The following is a 25975-nucleotide window of genomic DNA, read 5'->3' as shown; positions in this document are numbered from 1 at the left end:
GCAAGCCAGCGTCGCAACGGAAGCAAATGTGGTTTACCTAGCTTCCGACCGACCGACCGAGCTCACGTATTCTTCCGAGCATCCATTATCTCGGCTGCTGCGGGTAGGGGCGGGCTCAGCCCCATTAGCAGGGCTACAGCTGAACTTCACTACATCCACCTTGAACGGAGCACATTGCAATCACTAGACAATCCTGGATGCACATGGCCAGTTTTGCCCCTACATACCGTTCTAGCGTTCTTACCTTCCTAGAAAAATCAGGTGTGTGTATACATATAGTGTGAACTGTGAACAAAGAAATTCTCCTGGAACCAAACAGCTTACCAAGAGCTTTCCAATAACAATGCTCTGCTTCCATCCTTGCCTACATCAAACTGAATGTTTTCCAATAACAATGCTCGGAGTTGTTGTGCCCAATTCCTCTGGGCTCTGGCATATATGCGCCCATTATTTCTTGAGATTCCACTTAACACAAGGAGGTACAGTATCGAGAAGAAGTCCAACCTACGGGCAAGGAAGAGTAACCACCGAGGTGCTTGGTCTCCAATCAGTTTACAGCAACTCATACAATACGTTACTGTATCAACCATGACAAGCGGCAAAGACTACGGGTATTATCCTACTCCTAGTCCACCTTTCAGCTGGTCCTGCTACGCCTCCTGGGTCGGTGATGCCTTCGCCATCGCGGCGCGCTTGAGCTCGGTACCCTTGCCCCAAAGGAACGCATACATTCCCACCACGATTATGACTGTCCCGAGAACGCTGCACATGCAGATATAAGTGTTGCTAAAATCCATGATCAAACAGTCGTGTGTAGAGAGCTAGTAGACTCGCTGCTCACCTCCCAAGGTAGATCTGGGTGCCAAGGAGGACCGAGTCGAGAACAGTGGTCATAACCAAGCAAACTGAGTTGAACATGGTCGGGTAGATGGGTCCACTCCGGCGGATCACCCACGAGAGCAGCAGAAACGCGAGGCCGGTGTTGAGTACACCCTGATCATCACAAAAAAAAAAGGGGTTAAAACTCTGTAATAATTAAGGTACGAGATACCGAATAGACCAGCTCGTACCGAATACACGACAGTCAGGAGCTCCAGGTTCCAGTGGAGCTTCCATTCCGCTCTGTCACGGACGAGGAACACACCCACCACCAAGGCCTGAATACTCCCCACCAGCGACGTGAGCGACGTCATCCAATAGGTTGACGGGAACACCTTCACAAGCCTTTCCTGATAGGTTTTTTTTTTAGCCGTCCAAATGGTAATAAGGAAAAAGACTGTAGCGGTTTGTATTACCTGGACGATGAAGTAGAGTGCATAGCTCATGCAGCTGCCACACAACCAGAGGGTACCTACCACCATGTTGTGGTGAGCACCCGTCGCGTTGGCTGCAGGTGCCTGGGAGTACCCGAGCAGGTTGGTGGGCCAAAGATGCAGCGGCGGGCCTTTCAGCAGGCTTACCAGCATGGTTCCGCCGACGCAGAGCAGCGCGCCAAGCAGCTTCATCTTTCCTGGCCACTGTCCCAGTGCTAGATTCTCAGCCCTAAACGGAGATCAACACACAGACACGTTAAACGCAATCACACTGTGTAATCACGTTGAGAATTATTGATCATACATACCGTAGCACTATCGCAGTGACGAAGGTGGCAATTGGGATCAGGTTGAGGAAGATAGAAGAGTAAGCAGCGCTGGTCGTCCGCAGCCCGTAGAAATACAGGCCCATTGCCAGGACGTCTCTGCAATATTAGAGGCAAGAAACAAGGTATGTACACGCTTGAAAGAGATGCACTGCGTCCTTGTAATGTACTAGTTATATCAGCTACTAATGAAACTGGTTCGGTTTCCTAAGGAAATTGTATAAAGTATTGGACCATAACAGAGAATATACATACAACCGTACGGACTAACAAGCTGAGTTCAGAAAACATTACTGATGAGTTCGAGTGCTCACCCAAACGCAGCATTTGCAAAAATCCAGCAGCATACAGACCAGTTTATCTCTTTCCAAATTTCCCTGCAACAAAAACATGAAATAAATTATGAGTCCCTAACTATTGTAGGCCCTGTGCTAATAATTTACAACTGAGGTGTCAACTTTAATTAGCTACCAAAAGAAAATACGGTTCATGGTAATTATATTGTCCAGCATACAACATATAGAGTATAGATTCAAGTGAAAAATTTGGTAACTTAGATTCAATGTAGAATGCCAGGAAGAGAGCCTGGAGCGTTTGACCTCTTTCTCTTCTTCTTCTAATATACTTTCGACAAGAGCTGACAAAGCTCTTGGTAACCTTTTGGAAAAAGTAATCTTGGTGCCACCCATGCATGCCCATGCGTAGCCAGATCTCACACTTAGCAACATGTGTCAACCAGAGTGGACTCCTGTGAGGTCTTTCAATCTACCCAATGTTTGCAACTGTGGTTTAATGAGGTAGAGGCTGGCAAGAATTTGGGCAGTAGCTGAGACTTATATATGGTTTGGGCTGTTGTGGGATTGCACATCGGCATTGATGGGTTTAAGGGATAGTGCAGCCAAGGGAGTATTTGTGGCGAGTATGGCCAGGAAGGGGACGCCATCAGGATCTGATTGCCGCCCTGATCTCGTCCTCCTCCCACATCTGGATCCTCTAGACGCAAAGCCGCCTGATGGATTTTCTCGTCGAGTCGAGCCTGTGACTTTTCGCAAAAAAAAAGAGCACTCAACCCGAATACCCTTGAATACTTTCAAGATGGGCCTCGCCGCCTCGGCAAAAGAAGAAGCACAAAAACAAAAACAAAAACAAAATTAAGACTGGAAATGATCTTTATGTGACGGAGGAAGTATACCGCAATTTATATGATTAGATCTTTTTCGCAAAAAAAGGTATTCAACTGAATGAATACCCTTGAATACTTTCAAGGTGGGCGAGGAAAAAAAGAAAAGAAAAGAGAAAGGAACACGTACCTCTCGAAGTAGACGGCGAGAGGGGCGACGGCGGCTGCGGCGATCATGTTGCGGTACACAAGGATGACGAAGGGGCTCATTCCAGCACCGAGAGTGAGCTTCGAGAGCAGCAACATCCCCACGACGATCACCTGAACGGCGACCATGCTGAGCGGCAGCATGGCCGTCTCCCATGCGGTCGGCGAAGACCGCTTCACCTCCCCTTGTCTCGCCGCCTCCGGCGCCGTGGGCGCAGCCACTCCCTCGCTCGCCACCTCCCTCACCGTCGTCGGCGAAGAAGCCATCGGCGGCGCGTGGTCGATGGGATCAGGAGGCCGATGGAGTACGTACTGGCGGCGGCTGACGTTCTGCGAGACCTGGCACCTGGCCCTGCGCTGCCTATAAAAATCATTCTGGTTGGTGGGCTCCTCTCCAATTTGGGGGCCCTGTTCCAGCGAACCCATGCATCCGGTGCACACCCGTCCGCTCGGCCTCCACGCGTCGGCCGCTTCAAATCCAACGGAAGCAATCGCGCGTCTGGTCCAGCGGCTCGGCTCCGACGCCGCTCGGCTCCTGGATATGACAACGCTCGGGTTAGTTCCAGCGACACGGACGGACTCTGCGCCACGAGGGTTTGGTGAACGCGTCTCGTGGCGCCACCCTCGGCTGCGCCATGACCTTCTCCATCTACATGCCCCCGTCCCCGGCGTCCAACATACCCGTGAGTGCGCCGCCGCCCGCGCTCCCCTGTCCTCCCGCTCTCTCTCTCTGGGCTAATCTGTGCCGCGGAATGTGACGCGGTGTCGTATTGATGCTTTGCAGGTGCTGTACTGGCTCTCGGGCCTCACCTGCAACGACGAGAATTTCATCATGAAGTCCGGCGCCCAGCGCGCCGCCGCCGCCCACGGCATCGCCCTCGTCGTGCCTGACACCTCCCCACGTATGTCAAAATTGAATCCCCTGCTCCCTCTGGCTGACAGAGTTATGTTTCTAGGGTTTATGCCTGCCCATCTATGTGTCCGGTCCAGAAGCGTGGCGCGGTCGTAGAACAGGATGCTTACGAGTTACGATTTCCTTCCTTATTTTTTTAGAAAATGTGGAGGCTCAGTCTGGTGCTTTGAGAATCGTAATCTCGCTAGAGGCAGGGATTATTTGTTTGCCTGCATAGTCTAGCTGACTGCTAAATTCCAATGTGTAATGAGAGGCCCATTTAGAATCGATTGTGTTATCACTCCTTTTGATAGGTTCAGCACGAAACTGGTTCCTACCCTAAGTGTTATCCTTATTCCTTTCATCCTTTGATCCTTTCCTGTCCTGGTGAGTAACCCTAACTGACCTTCTTTCCTAAGATGAATTCATTGTTTTTCGAGTCTGCTTTTGATTCATGTGAATGTGCCCTGAGAATCTAATCTAATACATCCAATTAGTTCTTGATTTTACCACCTTTTTCTTTCTGTTTGCAAAATCAAAGGACGCTCTTGTTCTGTTGCGGCCCTTAGAATGATAACTGGGATGCTTCTTTGTACCTAATGGCCAAGAGATAAACAGATTTGATATGTAAGGGACACAAACAAGATCAATTATATGTATTTGTATATGTCACCTTTTATTTTTTTTCAACTCTAAATCCTGTGATGTGTTCTCCTAAATCCTTGTGTACTCCTTGCACAAAATAATTACAAATTGGGGCAAGTAAGCATTGAACCTTATTCTTATTCCTGCACAGGTTGACCTTCTATGGAGGCATCACAAGAACAGGCTTCCAAGGACTATGCTGATTTCAAGGAGAAGGTTAGGAGGACCATATATTTGGACCAGCTTTCTCCACAAGTTACCACCCCAGTCATCAAAGCAGCTCTTGCCCAGTGTGCAAATGTTGTCAATGTGGAGTTCATCGTCAACTACACAATCCCTTATGATGTACCTTCTGCTGCATTGGTAGAACTGGATGATGATATGCAGGCCAAGGCTGCTGTCGAGTTGATGACTGATTTCCCATTCATAATTGGTGGGATGCCAAGGCCTGTAAAAGCTACCCATGCAAAGGCTGAGATGTTCAGGGATCGACCTCCCTGCCCTGGCCTCAAGAAAGAGTTCCGCTGGGTAAAACAAGGAGATGACGAGTGTGAGACAATGAAGAAACTGAAAAACCTTGCAAAGAAGCAAGAGTCAGAGAACATGGCTCTCATAAAGGTAAACTTGTTAGTTGCCTTGTGACTGCAGTCTGTCAAGCTTTGCTATGCTAGCGCATTAAGTCCTGCAAAATTATGCATGTTATGTTGATATGCCTTTGTGTACCATTAAAAGTTGGTTTTACTGTTTGCTCTGTTTATTTCAATGGTTAGACTGAACACGCCTAGTGGTCACTTAAGCGACAAGGCGCTTGCTAGGGGCAAGTTGTCCCCAAATCTTAAGGAGAAAGGTGACATGCTGTGGATGGCATTGGGAGACTAGGGCACGGGAAGGGATGCTTTATGGGCTGTAGCTTGGATTGGGCTTTAGTAAGCTATTTTGATTTTTGTTGTCTAATATGTGTGAGTATGGCTGTCGCCCCGACTGCCTTACCACATTGCGTTTATCGCCTAGGTGATAAGAAGTCGGCGAGTCACTGCAAATTGCATTACCACCTTAAGAACATCGGGCTAAACATGAAAGAGTGGGGCCTAGTGTTTTTCATTTATAATCCTATAATGGAACAATTGGGGAACTTACATGCCTATATGGAACTAAAATACCACTTCTGACATATTCATAAAAAACTTAAATATCCCCTCAATTATTGTGCATCTAAGTTAGCAACGTATGCAATTATAGGTCTACATGCATTGCATTGCTTGATCAGCTATGAATGAATAATGGAATACTTGATCTTATTCAATCATATTGCTATATGGGTAGTTGGCTGCCGCAATTGGTAAAAATATCTAATATATGCACACGAGGAATTCAACAATTATCATATGAAACTCTGAGACGCTACTTTTAATAGGGTAATGTGGATTTGTCTTTTTCCTGACGAATGATAAGAAACAGTACTGCTGCAGTGCTGCTACTAATCCTTAGGTGGTTTCACAAAGTATATAGACTAATGTGGAGTGATTGCATTAGTAAACTAATAACTGAATTTGGGGTAATATGTAACGCATAATTGATCATGATTTCATATTATTCATAGAATTTGAGCATAATTTAAAATTGTCTAACACAAAAAAAGCAATAGTTCAACATAGCAAATAAGTGGCAACATATGATCCCAATATATATAGTCATATAGAGGATATGATACTACATTCCCCTATTTTTTCCTCTTCATGGTTGAGACAACGAAAACCTAAGTATTGAAACAGTTAACGGCAATGAGACCTCAATGGCAATATCCCTGTTTTTCTTCCTAATTTCACTCGCACTTTTCATCCAAATTCTCAATTTCACTTACACGGTAACATAGGTACTCCTGACTTGGCTATGTGCTTGGGCAGCTCGGCCGCGCAGAACACGCTCGCGCAGTGGTGGTGCGCGCCGGCCGCAGCTGCCGGCTAAAGGCACCGGCCTCGGTCTCCGGCTCGCCGGCCGGCGGCCGCCACCGCCCACGCTGCATTGGGTTTGGCCGGGTGAGTGGGTGACGAGAACGTTTGGAGGGAACGCAGAGCTCTCTGGTGGACCGTATTGGGCCATAGGGTGGGAAGGGAAACTAGGAAAGAAGTAAAGAGTGGCCGCTTATTTACCTTCATTCATTTTCAATTTTTTTCCCAATACATGTACATATATACTACACTATATGTATAGATCTTTTTCGAAAAAAAAGAGCATTCAACCGGAGTACCCTTGAATACTTTCAAGATGGGCCTCGGCAAAAGAAGAAGCACAAAAACAAAATTAAGAATGGAAATGATCTTTTATGTGACGGAGGAAGTATAGCACATGTATCCCTTTCCCTTTCTCGCATTCAAACCGTCGCCGCAGGTCTTCTGTTTCGCTACCAGAAAAGAGAGTCATACAAAAATGGGGGCTCAACAAATCGCCTTTCAGATAAGGATGACAGGGTTGGCATGGCACTCCTCTTGGCTTTCAACAAATCGCCTTTCAGATGAGGACGACAGGGTTGGCATGGCACTCCTCTTAGCTTTCAACACGGTCACCATAGATAAGGTTAACCGACAAATCAAATAGTAGGGACTCTAATAAGTTATTTTTTTTTTGATGAAATAGGAGGGCAAATGTCCCCCTACTAGTTATATATATTAAGACAAATTACAGAAAACAAAGTACAAGGTACATCATCGTGCATACATAACAATAATAATAATGCCACAGCCCAAAGACAACACAACCTTAGACGATGGAGGATCTGAGTTTGTTTATTTATTAGTCCAGCCGCAACCGGACAGCCGGATAGGCCACACACACATCAGAGCTCAGGTTGGTGCTGGCTTGAGGCTTGACTCGCCTCCGGCCTGGGTCATGGCGCTGCCTCAGCCTCGTCAGTGGACAGGAACGAGTCCTCCTTGGCCCCACCGGTGCCGGTCACCTTCACCGTCATCTCCACCACCAATGGACTTGGATGAAGCACAATCATAGCTAAGGGATCTTGTAATGGGATCACCGTGTAGTTGGCGAATCCAACCTCCAAGAATATCGTCTTCCACTGACGCTCATCCCTCTCGAAACCGTGGCCTCTCATCATGTAAAGATCAAGTAAGAGTTGCACCTCAGTTACGTGCTTGCTTGTCTCCCCCCTATGCCCAAGAACGGTGTTGATGTTGAACACCTTTCCTCCCGTTGGTGGTATCGCTTCCTTGCAGCATTTGAGTATCTTGATGCATGAGGCATCGTCCCAGGAGTGCAAGACGAGCTGAGATGAACAGTTAACAGTATGTTACCAATGTGAAGATAGAGAGTATACATTCTGTATTGAAAAGTACAAAGGGCTACCTTGAGTAGAACAACATCTGCTGGCGGAATTGACTCAAACATATTGCCTACCACGAACTTGACCGTCCCGCCGCACTCAGGTGCGCTGCTGACCACTTGCTGGAGGTCCATCACGGTGCACTGCATGTCTGGAAAGGTTGCAACGATAGCAGCCGTGGCTGCACCGTGGCCGCCGCCGACATCCGTCAGAGTCTTCAGGCCCTTGAAATACCCACCGGCCTCTTTGATCACAACCTCCATGGTGAATCGGCTATCCGCCATGCTAGCTCTGTTCATGGCATCGTTAAATGACGCGTCGCTCTGGGTGAGACCCAAGTGGACGTACCGTGAGCCGCCTCGAAAACAGTCTTGGTACTAGTTGGATCTCTGATCCAACGCTCAACGTCGAAGAAGGTTGACACAGTGGTGCTGGGACGCGTGAACAGCAGCAGCATGTGGGACATGTCGCATGTCGAATCGTTGTCGGCCTCCTGGACGAGGAGCCGCGACGTCGGAGTCAGCTTGTACACCGTCTTGCTTTTAGCTGACGCAAACTCCTCCTCGTCCTCCTCGAACAGCCCGAAGAAGGCAAGGAAGCGCAGGAGGCGGCTGAGGTATGGCGCCTTTGCCGGGACGAGGCTGATCTCCTTGATGAGGTCGGAGATGGTGGCCGTCCTGCCGCAGCGTTTGATAGCAGTTGGAATGCCCAACTCCACGGCGCACTTGATCGCCGCCGACTTGAAATGGGCGAGGCTAAGGCTGTACAGGTGACCGTACCCTCACAGCTTCTCGCTCTTCTGCTCTCCATTCGACATGGTGTCGCTGCATGCAAAAGGCAGGAAGAAAAGAATTGGCATTAGAGACTATGTCAATTCAATTATATTCCTTTTTTTGAAAAAAAAGAATTGACATTAGGACTAAGTATGTATATAATGAATCATATATAAGCTTCAGTGGGCCTGGTGCAAGCGGAGTCTTACCGCCTGTGATCGGAAGGTCTCGGGTTCGAGTCGCGGTCTCTTGATGATAGCTGCATTGCGTTAGGTTGAGCCGGATATTGGTATCGATGATCATGTATATATACACGCGACGCAAGGATCGGAGGAGGATTGGAGGAGCCGAGATCGTACGTGTTGGCATTGTTTGGGGGAACCTGCATGGGCTGCGCATGAAACTGAGATCGTACGTGTTGGCATTGCCTGGGGGACCATGCATGTGCTGCGCATGAGAGATGTGTGAAGTGTCGCCGTAAGCAGCAACAAAAAAGTCCGTGCGGGTACCAGCTTTCCGTGCAGGTACCATCTGCGGGTACCAACTTTCCATAACTGCTCCTAAATCATAACTGCTCCTAAAATCAGAGATAGAGAGATGTGTGAAGTGAACGCCATGCCCAACTTGCCGCAAGCAGCAACATTTGCTTGAGCGGAACAGAAACTGAGATCGTACATGTTGGCGTTGCCTGGGGGACCATGCATGTGCTGCGCACCAGCTTTCCGTAATTGCTCCTAAAATCATTTCAACAAACTCCCGTATATAAAGCTTTCCGTAACTGTTCCAAAATCCTAACTGCTCCTAAAATCATTTCAACAAACTCCTGTATATAAAGCTTTCCGTAACTGCTCCAAAATCCTAACTGCTGCTAAAATCTAAACTATCAACTATGTTTAGGCTGGGGAAAAGGAAAAAACTACAATCCCTAAGTGTTGTAGGGATGTGTTTGACTCTTCTGGTAATAAGATTGTCTTGCTCGTACCAATCCCAGAAAAAGGAGCTACAGTGGTGGGATTACTAATAACACAAGCCTGTAAGATATCAACACTTCGGGTAGTAAACCCTTGTCCCTTGAGCTCTATAATATACCAGCAGCATTGTATTTATCACATCAATTTTTGGGAATCCAAGTCAATACAAGTCCTGACAAGTCATAGAAAGTATAATTCTGGTATTAAAACTAATTGGAAGATAACAAAGGATGAGCTACCTCACATGAATAAATGGCTCTAAATTCTACCATACAATTGCTGGTTAGGCTACATAAATAGACCAATAATAGTGAAAACTCACTAGCAGGTGGTAGTGCAATGAACGAATACCACTATGAACTTTAAAATCTTGCTTGACAAATCACCATCTGCTAGTGCAAGACAACTATGGAGAGAAGTTTGCATTGATGGGGAGTATTGAAGGAAAGCAATACAAACTTATAGAGCCTTCCCCACAACTCATGATCCATGATATTTTGCATGAAGGTGCTAGATGTTTTGCCATGAAGAAATTAGAATAGTGTAGAACATAGATATTTGTCTAGTGAAAACTCTAGAAGGGGGCACATGTCCTTATCCTATGAACTTCCTTGGCCTATAAATAGAGGCCCCCTTCCTTGCCATGTCATTCAACCATAAGCATGGTAGATGAGTGGAGTATGGTAGAAGTGGCAACGCTAGTGGCAAGGATTATTTGTTTTCCTGCATAGTCTGGCTGACTGCTAAATTCCAATGTGTAATGAGAGGCCCATTTAGAATCGATTGTGTTATCACTCCTTTTGATAGGTTCAGCATGCAACTGGTTCCTACCCTAAGTGCAAGGACCAGAGTTACATTAGTGGGCACATTTTTTGAACTATGTAGACCTAATGCTTATCAAATGTTGTTCAACTTAAAAAGTGGCACCTCTCCAAAAGGGCAGAGTAACCTTACATGCTCCCCTATTGGGGATTTGTCAAGAAAGATTTTAAAGTTCATAGTGGTGCTTTAGTAGTAAGGGGAGGTCCATTACATTCTGTCAAAGCATTACTGTTGGAACATTGCGGAAACACTACTTGAATTTGGTATACACTAGCAGGTTTGGATGATTTTATTTCTTCACACTCATTCAGATATGTTAACATTTTCTTTTTGTTACTAGGTGCTGGGTTTTATTTGAACGCCACAAATGAAAAGTGGAAAAATTGGCGCATGTATGACTATGTTGTGAAGGAACTTCCAGAAGTTGTAAGTGGCAACTTCGAACAGCTTAACACTTCGCAGGCATCAATTTTTGGGCACTCAATGGGAGGGCATGGTGCGCTGACAATTTACTTAAAAAATACTGATAAATACAAGGTACTCTTAGCATGCCATTTTATTTAGCCTAGATAACCTTTTCAAGTTCGTTCATGACATTTTGTATTGGATCTCACCCTGAATTTTGGGTTTTATCTTATATGTCAGTCAGTATCAGCATTTGCTCCAATTGCCAATCCAATAAACTGCCCGTGGGGTCAGAAAGCATTCTCAAATTACCTGGGCTCAACTAAATCAGATTGGGAGGTATTCTCCTCTTTAGAAATCACTCATCTCTGAGACATGTTGGATACTTACAAGTGCCTGATTTGCGTAGGAATATGACGCAACCTGCCTGATTAAAAAGAACAACAATGCTGTTTCCACTCCTATCCTAATTGACCAGGTACAGTGTTGGCCATGTATTCACTCATGTCCTGTCTCTGCTATCACGTTGTTGCTAGCCAAGCTCGTTTGTTGTCCTATATTTTGAAAACATGGAAGGAACTATTAGCTGTTTGAAAATGAGGAAATATGATTTTAAGCACATGCCCGTGTGGCCAAACCACCTGCTTGCCTCTCCACACATGTTTTTTTTAAAAAAAATGGGTTGACTAGTCATTTAGTGCTTACATTTGATATCTCTCATTCTTGAAAATGAAATCTCACCCAGACCACCCAGCCCGTATCAGAACAAATCCAGGAGACATCTGAAAATCTACTTAGCATTATAGCTGGATTTTTTTGAGGTACCACTGAATCTGACTCAAGTAGCTTTACTCAGATGTTTGTGTCAACATTATTGAGTTGCCATCCTGGATAATAGGTAGGTGGGAAGTTGATGGCAAATGGGGACCTTAGAACACTTTTTTCAATTGGGCTGTTCACGTTTTCTTTGTTACGCTTTTGCATGTGATTGAGTACAGCTATTTTGATGATCTTCTACACTGCGGGTTGGATTAGCTCATCAAACGACGAGACCTCTACTTATTCACGTAACATTTGTAGGACTCCACACATGAGCATTATTCAGAGCCTATCAGGGTCACTTAACAGTTACTAACAGTAGCATAGATCCCTACTGCCTGAATGGATTGATTTAATTTAAAATGTCATGTTTGATTGAACTGGTTAGAAGTCTAGTCGTCTAGGCTCCTAAAGAGTAGAGTGGGTCAAGCTTATCAACTGTTTCCGATAGATTTTAGATCTCATAACTATCATACATCACCCACAGTGGGACACTGTTTGGAGAAAATTAAATGTCTGATGAGTCCTGAGGCTGCTACTGTGTAGTTTTTTGTTTATCTCAGAGTAGAAGTAAAAAGGGTTATTTCTGTGGGAGTTCTTATCTGCTATGCTCGTATTGACAACCTTGTTTAGGGGGATGCTGACAAGTTCTTAGCTGAGGAGCAGTTACTACCTCGCAACTTCGAGGAGGCGTGCAAGGCTGTCGGGGCTCCTCTGATCTTGCGCATGCAACCTGGATATGACCATTCCTACTATTTCATTGCTACGTTCGTGGACGATCACACTGCGCACCATGCTCAGTTTCTCAAGAGTGCCTGACTGCAAAGTCTCCCGTAATGTGTAGTGTGAGGAAGACAAGGAGGCAGAGCTCTGAGGTGTCTGCTTGCAGCATGTTACCCATGCCGACAGTCTTCTCTTGTCTGCCAGCTTGAGGTGAATAATACACCCACATGCAAAATAAGCTGAAAGATTTGCTTTTCCTGTCCATTGAGAAGCTCGAATGGGACTGATGTTGCATTGAGTGTAGTTTCCTTGTCATTCGCTATGCGCAATCTGCAGGGGGAGCAAAAATCGGTATGATCAACCTCCTTAACGGACTACTGGGTGCATAAGCGGCGAGCCATGAGCAGATCACTAAGAAAAGGGATGGACTCCTTGTTTATGTTGACCTCCTGGACAATTTGGAAACAGCGCAACGACAGAAACTTTGATAGAGCCCCAAAAAGGAATCATCTGCAACTAACTGAGCTAATCTGAGAACAAGCTGCTGATTGGTGCGCGGCAGGAGCCAAACACTTAGCAATGTTCCAATGGCCGCGACAACAGCAGGACGACGCTGAAGCAACGGTACCTTAGTGGTTTCTTACCCTGACCTTTGTGTTTAAACGGATGTAAATAAGTTGCCATGTAAGCTCAAGCTACATTTCAAAACCGTGTGCGTGAGCCCGGTAGACCCACGTTGTAACAATTCTACTCATTCTTTTTAATACAAAGGTACGCAGCTCTCCTGCGTATTCTCGAAAAAAAAAGTTGGTCTCGTTGTTGGCCTTTGTCAATACGTATTGTGCCATGGGTGGTGCTGTCTGTAGTAGGTGTTCTTGTGTGCTGGGTTCAGTTACAGCTCTGCCTAGGATGACATACTTGCAACATGATGCAACGATGCTGCATCTTATGTGAGCCTTTCTGGCCGGCCGAGCTGGATGCCGGACCATGAGGACGACGCGTCGACGCCAGGCCAGAGTCGCCTTCCGTCCGGTCACTGTTGTAGGGCGGGGAAGGCCTAGGGGGGCTAGGAGGAGACAGCATTTGGCATGCAGCAATGAATGAAGTTGGTGCCTTCGCACCGACACGTATCTGCATCATAGATGTGGATGGTGATGATCATCTCTCGATTCAGAATTTCAGACATGGTCCTCCGGTCCACTCTTGAAGCGTTCAAGATGTCCTGCGATCTGACCAGGAAAACTGCGATCTACCTGCCAGTGCCAGTCATTCTGGTGCTCTGTGTTGCCCTCGACGGATGGCAGTGGGTTTAGGCTGGCTGCTTCAGACAGTCTATCTGTTCTGTTGGGCCTGAAACGCAGCCACGACGAGACGAGACACGACATGGGCACTGTACCTACAGCATCTTGAGCCAAGTACGGACCAAGCCCTCCGCCTGCCCCGGCTCGCCGGACTCGCCGCTGGCCGGTCCATGGCGCGTATGGACCGGTCCTTTACCCAGAACCGGGACCTGGGCATCATGGGAAATTTTGTCATTCCGTGTAGGAGCGGCAACCAGTCGACGTGCTTTCAGGCTCTCGTGAGTACGTCACGGCTCCTTGCACGGACAGCAGCTGCAGCTACCTTGTCGGCCAGCAACGCCAAGCAAGTGTCGAGCTCGAACACATGTGACTGGAACTGGGCTTGTTAGAGTTAGAGTATATTTAGGAATACCAGATATAATACCGTAGTTTATGTGTGACTGTAGTAATTCCGCGATATCCTTCCTTGTCCAAAATGACTTAATCTGACGCTACCGACGCATGGACGAGTGTCGACGCGCTGTTAGATATGATGGGGCAGACTCCACACTCGTCCATGCCTTCTTCAGCTCCAGCACCGCACGCCCCTCGTCTCCTATGCTCCGATTTAGGTTAGGGGAGGAGCATCTGCGGCCTTAGAAGAAGGAGGTCTGTGGGCTAGTGGGGCGAACCGTGAATCCTCTGACGCGTATTAGGGAGGGAGACGGCAGAGGTTGGCACTGGTGGTGCCGTGGCCGATGGCGGTGGGATGGGTGGAGGTGAGGTTGAAGACGAGCCAGAGGGGGAGGTCGAAGTCCAAGTTGCGAGGTTGAGGATAAGCGTCCGTAAGATGCCCGCACGCCAGGCATGTTTTCTTCCGCCGGCCATCATCTTCCATGACGTGGAACGGCGTGACCCCAAACCACCAACCTACACATACACTTATCATCTTTGTGTGTGTGGCATGGCGGGACTCGCGGTCACGTTGTTTGTGTCCTTCACCATCTTCCTCGAGCACCGCCACCGCCACGTTGTTTGTGTCCTTCACCATCTTCCTCGAGCACCACCACTGCCACAACACAACAATCATGTGCGGTTTTGCTCCTCCCACCTTCTCATGCATCTAACACTTGTAACTAGCGCCTTATATCTCCCATGACAATGTTCAGTCTGCATCGGCACCTTCTACTCAATATAGTTTTGCACCATACTCCTCGTCGAGGCCTGATCCACTAGCCCCTTAGGCACTGGCATATGGTTGTTGTCTCTCTCACGTGCATGTTCGATATTAGAAAGACTAGTTTGTGCCTTCAACAATTGTGTTTCTAGGCCTGGCAAACTAGGTTTATGTGCGGCTACCTCAATATCAGTGTTGGGACAAGGGTCCCGAACAAGGTAGAGAGGAGAATGCTCCTTGGTGAAGGCTAGCTGGAGGAGTTCCCTCAGCAAAGACACCATACGGAGGTCCCCCGACAAAGCTTCCGCGCGGAGGTCCCTTGACGAAGGTTCCTTGTGGAGGTCCCCCGACGAAGGTTCCGTGCGAAGGTCCCCCGACGAAGGTTCCATGTGAAGGATCCTTGCAAAGGTTCCTCGATGAAGGTTCCTTGTAGAGGCTCCGCGGAGAAGGTTCTATGCGGAGGTACGATGAATGTTCCATGCGAAGGCTCCGTGGAGAAGACTCCATGTCAGAGGCTCCGCGAAGAAGGCTCCATGGCGGAGGTTCGAAACACACGAGAGGGGAGAGAGCCCGCGGTGGAGAGGGATCACGTTAGGGTTTTGAGAAATGAGTAGGAGTGAGAGTCCCTTGCCCTCATGCCCTTGGGCACTATATATAGGCAATGGTTAATTACAAGTGGCCCATCAGTGTTGGTCTGGCCATGCCCGACCGACCGAGCTCACGTATTCTTCCGACCTCGCCATGCTATTAAGGCCAAGCAAAACCCTCTCCCAAGGGCACAGCAAAACAAACGTCGTTACTGCTAGCAAGGATTGCGTTTGTGTTGTGTGTCGACAACCCAACAATGGAGAAGAAGCTGAGACTTGCTCTGCTGCCTCTACTCTGCTTCTTCTTACTGTTATCAGGTACTGCTTCATCTTACTGTTATCTCAAGTACTGCTTCGGGTCAGGGTGTTTGGTTCCACGGACTAAAGTTTAGTCCCTATCACATCGAATGTTTAGATACTAATTAGGAGTATTAGACTAATTATAAAAACCAATTGCACAGATGGAGGCTAATTCGCAGGACGAATCTATATGGAAATAATATCCATTCCTTTGTGTACCATTAAAGTTGGTTTTACTGTTTGCTCTATTTATTTCAATGGTTAGACTGAACACGCCTAGTGGTCACTTAAGCGACAAGGCGCTTGCTAGGGGAAGTTGTCCCCAAAGCCTAAGGAGAAATGTGACATGCTGTGGATGGCATTGGGAGGCTAGGGCACAGGAAGGGATGCTTGGATTGGGCTTTAGTAAGCTATTTTGATTTTTGTTGTCTAATATATGTGAGTATGGCTGTCGCCTCGATTGCCTTACCACATTGCGTTTATCGCCTAGGTGATAAGAAGGCGGCGAGTCACTGCAAATTGCATTACCACCTTAAGAACATCGGGCTAAACATGAAAGAGTGAGACCTAGTGTTTTTCATTTATAATCCTAGAATGGAACAATTGGGGAACTTACATGCCTATATGAAAATAATATCCATTCCGGAGTGATGTATGGTTTGTCAGCCTGTAGTATATGTGCGCAAATGGATATGGTTTATTTTTAATACATTTGTTCAATAAACTAGGTGTTTGTTAATTCCTTTAATCGGAAATCCTTAAATTATATGAAAAATATGCATACTTGCCAGATTGGTGCATGTCCAAGTACTGTGTTTGCACCTAACTACAATATTGATAGTTGGTGGATGCTGTTACTTTGTTCTTCATTTGAAAATTAGACATGAAAATACTGACATGGTGCTGCTGTTTTAACCGTCTCCGAATCTATTGGACGAGGAGAAGGAACTGGCAAAGCAGCAGCAGGAAGCTCTTGATGCGAACTGCAAGAAGTACGAAATGCTGGACCTGGTGATGCAGAATGGAGCCATCAAGAACCTGGCTCACCGTTATGGAGTGAACCTGGATGACTGACGGGACAAATTCATGGAACAGCTGTGCAGTCATCAGTTTGTCCTGGGGCGCTGGTAGATGATGCGATGAATTTGACGAGTTGGGATCCAGTAGCTGGATCCTGTGGTGTAACAATTGGCCCTGCTTAGTTAGTATACGAGCAGTTGCTGCATTAGAATCAGGTAACTGCAGCCTTAGCCTTTTGTTTCTTAGCCTGTAACATGGGTGCTGAAACTGAAAGCATCTGCTGTTGTGTGATGCTTCTCGTGTATATGTTGCTGCATGAAACTGTAGTACTTTGTTTTCTTGTGTCCAAGCCTGCAAGGTTATTTCGGGTTGTATTGTTTGAGCATCATATCATGTTTGAGGGATGCAGGTTGTGGTCCTGAGCAGGTGAAGTGCCTAACGCAGGTATGAAAACAAAGTACTTGCTACTACATCGGTATGCTTTGCTGGGATGTGAGGTGGCTTGGCCAGCATGTCTGGGGAAGGAGAGCTACATGCATGCAAGAGAGGAGAAACAGGAAGGATGGAAGGAAAGATAGGAACGGAATGGAATCTGGACAAGGAAAGGAAGGGAGACCTCCTCCCTGGGTTGGAGAAGAAGACTAACTCTGCAAGTCAGCGTCGCAACGGAAGCAAGGTGGTTTACCTAGCTTGTTGATCTGGCCATGCCCGACCGAGCTCACGTATTCTTCCGACCTCGCCATGCTATTAAGGCCAAGAAAAACCCTCTCCAAGGGCACAGCAAAACGCCGTTACTGCTAGCAAGGATTGTGATTGTGTTGTGTTGTGTGTCGACAACCCAACATGGAGAAGAAGTTGAAATTTGCTCTGCTGCCTCTACTCTGCTTCTTCTTACTGTTATCAGGTACTGCTTCGTCTTTCTGTTATCAGGTACTGCTTCGTCTGTGTTAACATTTCTTTCTTTCTGGCAAAACAAAATTGTTACCATTCTCTTTATGCTTTCACTTTATCATCCTGCCAAAAGCTGAGGAATGTGCTTCTCCTTTCCTCTTGGCCTTTTCTGTTTATTATTGTTTTCTCCGTGTTTGTTTTGTAAAAAAGAAGAAGAAAGAAAAGGCAATGCAATGCACATATATTGTATATATAAAGAAGAAGATGTTGTTACTAATTGGTGCGTGCACAACACGCAAACAAACACACAAGCAGGTTCTGCGGAGTGTGCCCGCGTGTTCACCATCATCAACCAGTGCAAGACGGTGATCTGGCCTGCGGTGACCCCCGGCGAGAGCTTCGGCGGCGGCGGGTTCTCGCTCCGGCCGGGGCAGTCGATGGTGTTCACGGCGCCGGTGGGGTGGTCGGGCCGCATCTGGGGCCGCACCGACTGCAGCTTCGACGCGTCCGGGAACGGCTCCTGCTCCACGGGCTCATGCGGGTCGTCGCTCCGGTGCGGCGCCTCCGGCGCGCCACCCGCGAGCCTGGCCGAGTTCACGCTCGCCGCGGTGGACTACTACGACGTGAGCCTGGTGGACGGGTTCAACCTGCCGATGGTGATCAAGCCGGTGAACGGGCAGGGCAACTGCAGCGCGGCGGGGTGCGACGGCGACCTCCGGCAGACGTGCCCGTCGGAGCTGGCGGTGAGGGCCAACGGGCGGACGGTGGCGTGCCGGAGCGCCTGCGACGTGTTCAACACGGACCAGTACTGCTGCCGGGGGCAGTTCGGGAACCCGGCGACGTGCCAGCCAACCTTCTACTCCAAGAAGTTCAAGGAGGCGTGCCCCACCGCCTACAGCTACGCCTACGACGACCCCACCAGCATCTTCACCTGCTCAAACGCCGACTACATCATCACCTTCTGCTCCAGCAGGAAGCAATCCGCATGCTCGTACCACAACAACCGCCTCGTCTGCAGCAGCGCCTCCTCCCTCTTGAGCAGATCCTTCATATCGTCCACACTCCTCATGCTCGCGCTGCTCTTCACCATCAGCGTTTAATTTGCAACCTTACCTGCAGATACGACGACCACATTATATTGATTGCTAGCTAGCTAGCTGTCTTTTTCTTTAATTAATTTCTTGTCCTCCTCCTCCTCTCATCTGAATCTGATGAGGAGCAAGGTGATTTATTTGTTCAATTCAGTTCAGTTCAGTTCAGGCACCGTACCTATATATTCTTCTTTCGTCGATCGTCCTTTGTCCTTTCTAGTCATGTATATATGTATGATTCCAATCATATATATGTATTTGCTGATGTAAAAATAAACAGAGAATAGTGCTGTATGTCGATTTGGTTTCAGCCTTTAATTTCAGATATAATCGTACGTCTATGCCTTGTTACTGACAGCAATATGCCATCATGCATGTGAACCAGTATTTATATATAGCTTAGTGGCCTGTAGCACAACATGACGAGTGGATGCCATAGAGCTTGTCTGTGCCCTGAAAACTGGAACAAGTAATCAATAACATTTGCTGTACTAGCTAGATATTCTTGGTAGGAGGATATAAGATAGAGATAGCTGATGAGAGTCAAAGAGGAGAGCTGGATCAGCAAAAGCTAGATGACCTCAGTGGGAGATCCTCCTGAGGATTGGACAGGACAGACACATATGCTGCATAGGCATGGGCTTCACCGGCACCGGCCGCAGAGAAGATGATGGCCTGGGAACAATTTTTGAGGCGAGGGAGGTGCTGCAACTGAACAAGCAGCCATGTCGATGGATGATCATCGAGCTAGGCATAGCACGCATCATAACACGGGACATGCGGCACTTGAGTGCATCTTCAATCCCCGGCCCCCATGAAGCTAGAAATTTTTGTCTCTCTGTGCGAGACTGTCCACACCATTGAGCAAGAGAGAAGCATGGCCACGATCAATCCGGAGCATCCCACATACATGCCTGGAACCGGACTGGATTAGTAGTCATCCTCCTCCAATGGTACGAGCTAGTACCTAACTCTAAGCACTCTAAGAGACAATCCTTTCATTGATATGACTCTTAGCACATAGCTCATAATATGAATGACTCCACACGTCATCCCATGTAATCTTAAAGCGCGTGTATGAGACTATCTCTTCATCAAGAGATAGCTTCTCTCTCCTCTTAAAATAGGAGAAAATATTAACCATCGGAGGAGGCCTTATGTTGTTTTATTGCCGGCGCCACGTGTCCCTTCGCCATCACCGACGTCTAGCAAGCAGGGTACTACTGCTGCTGCTATACGATGCGTGATGCTGATCTGTGTTCATCCACCTTCTGCATGCAGTACTGCTAGCACAGGCAGCGAGATTGGCATCCATGGACCGCTAGAAAGATGATAGATGTGGTAGTGCAAGTGTTACTCCTAGGGCGCAGGCAGCATATGTGCAGCGTGTCGGCTAGATGAAGGGTTTTATTATATTCGTTCGTTTCGGAATCAGAGTTGTCTCTCGATTAGCAAATCATATACATAGTGGCGACATGCACGCATGCATTTTGAACATCAACAGACTAAAGTGCTGGTGATCGATCAAATAAACAGTGCTGTGCCTGCCATCTAATTAAGTATAAACAGTAGTATAATGTACTATTCGCTTGCGTAATCGAGTTATTCTTTGCTTCTTTTGAGAGCCTCGTGCTTCCCTCCACCTGATGCCATGGCAGCATGCATTGCATGCCGCACTGAAACTCACAACAAACGCCACCGATATCACTTTAGTTTGTTACTTGAGAGTTTTACTGCAGCAGTAGCAGTACAGTCAGGGTGGGTTATTTCCTTTGTTAATAACGCAGGTGAAGATAGAACAACCCTGTACATGGCGGCCGATCGAGTCGAGGTAGATTAAAGAAAGAAAGGGCCATTCACGCAGAAGACATGCAGCTTTTACAGGAAACTTCGCGCGCGACCAAAAGAAGCATAGAGCCCATGCATCAGCAATTTCGGGGTTCTCTTCTGCATGCAATGCAGCTAAGGCTCTAGCTAAGCTAGGAACAAAGGACAGTATTAGTGAAGCATGCATCTGATCTCGTAGCTAGGTATAACAGACAGGGGCGGGTGGTCGGTCCATGGTGTGCGTGCTGGGCCTGCACACTAAAAGAAGAATGCAAAAGCTCCTCTCCCTCTCCTTTGCTCCGCTTTATTCCGTCGGTTGCTGATGGATGCCTTTATTTGATGGATATGATGCCTGCCTATTGCAGCTGCAGCCATGAGCCGATGAGTGTTGAGTGGGCAGGTCATCAGCAAGTGCAACTGATGCAGATGCAGGCATGGCCTTTTGCAGTCTTGAGTCTTCATCAGGTCCCATGCATGCCCATTGGTGTGGGATCGATCATCCATGGAGGCATGGAGCTGAGCTGTTGGCTGTTGCCGGCCGGCGGTCCAGCAAGCAAACCGTGCATGCATATGCATTGTCGTCCTCCTTGGACCTTGCATTGGGAAATGGAAATCACCAAGGAGGTGGAGGACGCAGAGTCGCAGACCCAGAGGCTGCCCGTGCCCATACCTTCACTCAGTTCGCTGCAGTACTGCACTGCATTATTCCATACATGCCATTGCCACTACCGCATGCAGAATCAGGTGGTGTATTGTAGTGTAGTGGGCATGATAGCGAATCCGAATCCTGCATGTGGCGTCGCTGTCGTCCTTGCTGCATTTTGCATCCTCACTACTCAGTCCTCTACTGCCCGTCAGGTCAGGTTTAACTTAACCGCTCTGTTCAGTAATTATGCGTGACTAGTTAGTTGTGAAAACGCATAAGCTAGCTAGCTAGCTAGGTTTCGTCCTTGCACCGCTGATCCGCTCAACTGCCGGTAGCAATGCATGCCTCATCCATGTGTAACAGACTGACAGTGACAATATAATCTATCGACGACGCTCCACGCAGAACCAATTTGTTCAATCTTGAGCGCGCGCGTCAAGCAGTACGTACACATCTGTAGCTGCTGTTTGTTTCATTCCATTCCTTGCCTCAACTCCTTGTTGCTTACGGATCCTGCATGCTACTGCCACTAGCTAGCTCGCGTCCAAGACCAAGAAATGCCATCGCGCGCCCATCGGACATGTGTCATCCAATCCAAGAGATGCTTTGTATTTGAATTCTGAATGAACAACCTCAGCCTTGAGCATCGAGCTGAGCTAGTTTTCATCCCTATTCATGCCGTTCATTTGAACCTAGAGTAAGTAGTCAGTTACTTGTGAGATACGGCGATTCTAGAGACGAGTAAACAAACAAATTAAAGTACTTGCATTGTGAGATAGGCCTACCTAGTAGCTAGCCAGCCATGCATCTTAAGGTAAAAGCTAGAACATCATTATCATGCCATGACATGACGTGACATGCCATGTCGGATAATTAAGCCCCGCCATTGTTAGCTTCTATTAATTAATCCACTGACTAACTGCAGTTAGCCAGCACAAGAGCTCACCCAGCAGCTGCAGAGCCCCCTCACTCCCCAAAAGCATAAAGCTGCAGCAGCAAGCCTCTTTAGATAGAGGCCAGGCCAGCTAGCCAACCTCATCTCTTGTAGATATACAAGTAGCCTCTATCTATCTAGAGGAAAGCAGGCAAAGAAAAATCGAGCAAGCAAGCAAGCTCCACAATGGTGGAACCAGGCAGATCGGCAGCGGCAAGGGAGGCCAATACGAAGAAGAGTAGCACTTCCACTGGCGCCGCCATGAAGAAGAAACTGATGAGCAAGAAGCCGGAGAAGGAGAAAGACGGCAGTGGTGGCTGCAGGACGACGAGAAAGCAGAGCAGCCACTGCAGGGAGCCGGAGAGCCCATCCTACAGGTTAGCCCTCAAGAGCATCTTCTCATGCAGAAACAGCCAGCAGCAGCCGGACAGCGGCAGCCGGAGCAGCAACAAGCTGGGCTGCTCCGCGCCGTCCATCTGCAAGCTCAAGGACAGCGACAGCAGCCAGAGGCAGAGGGTGGCGCAGAGGCCGGCGGCGGACGAGACGGCGGGCGAGCCCTGCAAGCGGCGGGCGTCGGTGAGCGGCGGCAGCGAGCGGCGCGTGAAGAAGCCCCTGAGCGAGGTGTCGTCGGTGTCGAAGCAGCTGCAGCTGCAGCGCGGTGGGTCGTCGCTGTCGTCGTCGTCGTCGTCGGGCGGCGGGTCGTTCAGGGCGGGCATGCAGCTGAGGCGGCTGTCGGGGTGCTACGAGTGCCACATGGTGGTGGATCCCGTCAGCGGCAGCGGCAGCGGCAGCTCGTCGATGAGGGCCACCACCGTGTGCCCCTGCCCCGACTGCGGCGAGATCTTCGTCAGGCAGGAGAGCCTGCAGCTCCACCAGTCCATCAGGCACGCAGGTTAGTTACCAGTACCAATCCTCATTAATTATGATTTCTGAATTTCTTGTGCAAAGACACTAGTTCTGAATTCCTTGTGCAAATAAGGGCATAGCATTGGGTCGTCGGTCGGTGATAGGCGATCTACAGTTGTGTGAAAGTGAGAGTTGCGCTGGCTAGCTTTATTCCTGCTGCTTTTGATGGTTGTTTTTATGTCCCATGACTAGCTAGCATACATTACTATTACTACTGCAGATCGAGAGCATGCATCAAAGTGGCTGGAACATAGGATACTGCAATATTTCTGAATTCTGATTGTTTATTACTGTAGATAGCATATATTTCTGCATTGTTATTTATTTTCAGTTGCAGATGCCTGCGCCTGACATTTTGACCAGATGGGACATAGTATGAGGTGACACAAATCCGATATGAAACACTGAAAGAAACTGCGCTTGCTGCGTGCAGTGAGCGAGCTTGGCGCGGATGACACGAGCCGGAACATCATCGAGATCATCTTCCAGTCGAGCTGGCTCAAGAAGCAGAGCCCCGTGTGCAAGGTGGAGCGCATCCTCAAGGTGCACAACACGGCCCGGACGCTGGCCCGCTTCGAGGAGTACCGCGACGCCGTGAAGGCCAAGGCGGCGGCCCAGCAGCAGCAGCAGCCGGCGGCCAAGACGACGAAGCACCCGCGCTGCACCGCCGACGGCAACGAGCTGCTCCGCTTCCACTGCGCCACCCTGGCCTGCGAGCTCGGCCTCAACGGCGCCACCCACCTCTGCTCCAGTTCCGGCGGCGGCGGGTGCGGCGCGTGCGCCATCATCCGCGACGGCTTCAAGATCAATAACGCCGGCGATGGCGGCGGCGTCCGCACCATGGCGACGAGCGGCCGCGCGCACGACGCGGTTGCTGGCGCTCCTCTAGATCAGGAGGAGGAGGAGCGCAGGTGCAGGGCGATGCTGGTGTGCCGGGTGATCGCGGGGCGGGTGAAGCGGCCGACGCAGCTGGGGGAGGAGGAGGAGGCGTCGTCGGAGGAGTTCGACTCGGTGGCGGCGTCGGCGGGGGTGTACTCCAACTTGGAGGAGCTGCAGGTGTTCAACCCCAGGGCCATCCTGCCATGCTTTGTCGTCGTGTACAAGGCGGCTTACTAAGTAGTTTGTTAGTTGGTTCCTGCTCCTTCAATCTAGTCCGTGTATGTTGTATACGCACGCAGTAATAACTTGTTCTGAATGCCATTCATTCATTTTCAGTGGTAGATCCTGTTGGATCCCTCGTCTAAAATTCCCTTCACTAAAAATCTTTAGCCCATACAGTAATGTGATACGTAGCCCAGCAAGCAATGGGCCCGTTTGGGCTCTGCCGCCGAACTAACTGGTCTTCCTATTGGATTCGGGCCCATCACGTTTAAAAAGCCCAGCCGCCGAGAGAGAACTCGAAGAAGAATCCGTTACGTGTCTGTCAGAGGATAGATAGATACCGAGTCGGCTACGGACCTGCTCACCGACTCCCATCCTGTTCCAGTGTTCCTGTCTGTCGCGTCAGAGCCAGATCCCCTTTTTACCACCGCCACCGCCGCCGCCGCCATGTCAGGCCCCGCAGCAGCAGCGGCCGCCGACGGGAACGGGATGGAGAGGGTTCGCCGGAAAAAGGACTTCAGGCACATGGAGCGCGTGGAGGGGCGCATGGTGAACGTCCTCCAGGGCCTGGAGCTGCACACCGGCGTCTTCTCCCCCGCCGAGCAGCAGCGCATCGTCGACGCCGTCCACCACCTGCAGGACATGGGCCGACGGGGCCTCCTCAGAGGTAAGTACTGTACTGATCGATCTTGTACGTGCTACTGAATCTGTTGACAACAATCGTGCTCTTGTATTACCGATGAATCGAATCTGTTGCCAACAATTAGGACGTAGCTACTCGGAGCCTCGCAAGTGGATGCGTGGCAAGGGCCGCGCCACCATCCAGTTCGGCTGCTGCTACAACTACGCCACTGACCGCCACGGCAACCCGCCGGGGATCATCCGCGACGAGGAGGTGGACCCGCTGCCGCCGCTGCTCAAGTCCATGATCCGCCGCCTCGTCGACTGGCGCGTCCTGCCGCCGTCCTGCGTCCCCGACAGCTGCATCGTCAACATCTACGACGTCGACGACTGCATCCCGCCGCACATCGACCACCACGACTTCCTCCGACCCTTCTGCACCGTCTCCTTCCTGGCTGAGTGCAGCATCCTCTTCGGCAGGGACCTCAGGGTCCTGGGTCCTGGAGAGTTCGCCGGCTCAACCTCCATCTCGCTCCCCGTCGGCTCCGTCCTCGTGCTCAGCGGCAATGGTGCCGACGTCGCCAAGCACTGCGTCCCGGCCGTGCCTGCCAGGAGGATCTCCATCACCTTCCGTAAGATGGACAACAGCAAGCTGCCCTTCAACTTCAGGCCCGACCCGGACCTCCTGCAGAACAACCTTGCGCCATTATTGCCGCACCCTGCTCCTGCTCAGCCGGCGGTGACCAACACTACCACCAGCCCCCCGCTGGACAAGGGCATCAGGCCCCAGCAGCAGCAGAAGAGACAGGGGCCTACAACAAGTGCTGCTGCCGTCAGAGCGGGACAGATGACAGGAGGCGGCCCCAGCAGCAGCGGGTTCATCAGCCTCTCCTCCGATGACTTCCCGGCGCTCGGTGCTTCGCCCGCAACGGCAACGGCTGCTCCTGCTAGGAGAGGCAAAGGAAGGCGATAGGGATACTGCATTGCCGTTCTTCACTTCTCCGTAGAATTTGAAGAGGAATAAGGCATTGCTAGCTGTTATACTTTTGTGCTGTAACAGTTGTCGGATGTTGTTTTTTCCCCCCGAAAAAAATCATTTGTTCTTTGATTTGATCGTTTCGTTCGAAAAGAAAACTTTGTTTGATGAAGTTGCTAGTAGAGTAACCAATGCTTGTTCAACGCATTCGTTTCAAAAAAAAAAATCTCAATTGATTCTCAAGATCACAAGACGAGATGCAAAGCAA

The 25975-nt window shown here is 49.1% G+C and overlaps 5 protein-coding genes and 1 long non-coding RNA gene across 6 annotated transcripts; 5 read left to right on the top strand and 1 right to left on the bottom strand.

The window, feature by feature from the left end:
- Positions 1–260: 260 nt before the first annotated feature.
- On the bottom strand, positions 261–3405 carry LOC117846867 (WAT1-related protein At1g68170). The gene is made up of 6 exons (XM_072292489.1): positions 2950–3405; positions 1954–2016; positions 1622–1738; positions 1071–1542; positions 842–993; positions 261–762 (listed from the first exon to the last, which is right to left on the bottom strand). Exons 1-6 carry the CDS (start codon positions 3390–3392, stop codon positions 651–653), a joined length of 1359 nt encoding a protein of 452 aa, XP_072148590.1. The 5' UTR covers positions 3393–3405; the 3' UTR covers positions 261–650.
- Positions 3391–13078, top strand: LOC117847962 (S-formylglutathione hydrolase-like). Its single transcript, XM_034729267.2, has 7 exons — positions 3391–3468; positions 3560–3649; positions 3751–3868; positions 10678–10940; positions 11049–11147; positions 11218–11286; positions 12261–13078. The coding sequence occupies exons 1-7, from the start codon at positions 3391–3393 to the stop codon at positions 12444–12446; spliced, it is 903 nt and encodes a 300-aa protein (XP_034585158.1). The 3' UTR covers positions 12447–13078.
- Positions 4205–5070, top strand: LOC117847250 (uncharacterized). Its single transcript, XR_004638565.2, has 3 exons — positions 4205–4245; positions 4400–4485; positions 4655–5070. It is a non-coding gene; the product is annotated as an uncharacterized lncRNA (long non-coding RNA).
- A 4144-nt stretch (positions 13079–17222) lies between the features above and the next one.
- Positions 17223–19035, top strand: LOC117847249 (pathogenesis-related thaumatin-like protein 3.5). Its single transcript, XM_034728421.2, has 2 exons — positions 17223–17618; positions 17921–19035. The coding sequence occupies exons 1-2, from the start codon at positions 17558–17560 to the stop codon at positions 18703–18705; spliced, it is 846 nt and encodes a 281-aa protein (XP_034584312.1). The 5' UTR covers positions 17223–17557; the 3' UTR covers positions 18706–19035.
- Positions 19036–22122: 3087 nt separating this feature from the next.
- Positions 22123–24229, top strand: LOC117850258 (uncharacterized). Its single transcript, XM_034732072.2, has 2 exons — positions 22123–22995; positions 23443–24229. The coding sequence occupies exons 1-2, from the start codon at positions 22290–22292 to the stop codon at positions 24123–24125; spliced, it is 1389 nt and encodes a 462-aa protein (XP_034587963.1). The 5' UTR covers positions 22123–22289; the 3' UTR covers positions 24126–24229.
- A 132-nt stretch (positions 24230–24361) lies between these two features.
- Positions 24362–25839, top strand: LOC117847955 (RNA demethylase ALKBH9B). The gene is made up of 2 exons (XM_034729262.2): positions 24362–24777; positions 24878–25839. The coding sequence occupies exons 1-2, from the start codon at positions 24558–24560 to the stop codon at positions 25702–25704; spliced, it is 1047 nt and encodes a 348-aa protein (XP_034585153.2). The 5' UTR covers positions 24362–24557; the 3' UTR covers positions 25705–25839.
- The last annotated feature ends 136 nt before the right edge of the window (positions 25840–25975 follow it).

The sequence above is a fragment of the Setaria viridis genome, chromosome 3 (assembly GCF_005286985.2).
Source record: "Setaria viridis chromosome 3, Setaria_viridis_v4.0, whole genome shotgun sequence".
In the NCBI taxonomy this organism is placed as follows: Eukaryota; Viridiplantae; Streptophyta; class Magnoliopsida; order Poales; family Poaceae; genus Setaria; species Setaria viridis.
Note: the sequence above shows the minus strand (reverse complement) of the source record. Positions and strands in the feature narration are given on the sequence as shown.

What these genes read in the sequence shown, in the direction of transcription:
- LOC117847962 (XM_034729267.2), top strand. Translation starts at nt 3,391, where the DNA reads ATGCATCCGGTGCACACCCGTCCGCTCGGCCTCCACGCGTCGGCCGCT. An exon ending in CGTGCCTGACACCTCCCCAC is followed by an intron (nt 3,869 to 10,677) that starts GTATGTCAAAAT and finishes GGTATACACTAG; the next exon opens with CAGGTTTGGATGATTTTATT. An exon ending in CAACTAAATCAGATTGGGAG is followed by an intron (nt 11,148 to 11,217) that starts GTATTCTCCTCT and finishes TGATTTGCGTAG; the next exon opens with GAATATGACGCAACCTGCCT.
- LOC117846867 (XM_072292489.1), bottom strand. Translation starts at nt 3,392, where the DNA reads ATGGGTTCGCTGGAACAGGGCCCCCAAATTGGAGAGGAGCCCACCAAC. An exon ending in CTCGCCGTCTACTTCGAGAG is followed by an intron (nt 2,017 to 2,949) that starts GTACGTGTTCCT and finishes TTTTTGTTGCAG; the next exon opens with GGAAATTTGGAAAGAGATAA. An exon ending in ACCCAGATCTACCTTGGGAG is followed by an intron (nt 763 to 841) that starts GTGAGCAGCGAG and finishes CTGCATGTGCAG; the next exon opens with CGTTCTCGGGACAGTCATAA.
- LOC117847249 (XM_034728421.2), top strand. Translation starts at nt 17,558, where the DNA reads ATGGAGAAGAAGTTGAAATTTGCTCTGCTGCCTCTACTCTGCTTCTTC. An exon ending in CTTCTTCTTACTGTTATCAG is followed by an intron (nt 17,619 to 17,920) that starts GTACTGCTTCGT and finishes ACACACAAGCAG; the next exon opens with GTTCTGCGGAGTGTGCCCGC.
- LOC117850258 (XM_034732072.2), top strand. Translation starts at nt 22,290, where the DNA reads ATGGTGGAACCAGGCAGATCGGCAGCGGCAAGGGAGGCCAATACGAAG. An exon ending in CCAGTCCATCAGGCACGCAG is followed by an intron (nt 22,996 to 23,442) that starts GTTAGTTACCAG and finishes TGCTGCGTGCAG; the next exon opens with TGAGCGAGCTTGGCGCGGAT.
- LOC117847955 (XM_034729262.2), top strand. Translation starts at nt 24,558, where the DNA reads ATGTCAGGCCCCGCAGCAGCAGCGGCCGCCGACGGGAACGGGATGGAG. An exon ending in CCGACGGGGCCTCCTCAGAG is followed by an intron (nt 24,778 to 24,877) that starts GTAAGTACTGTA and finishes GCCAACAATTAG; the next exon opens with GACGTAGCTACTCGGAGCCT.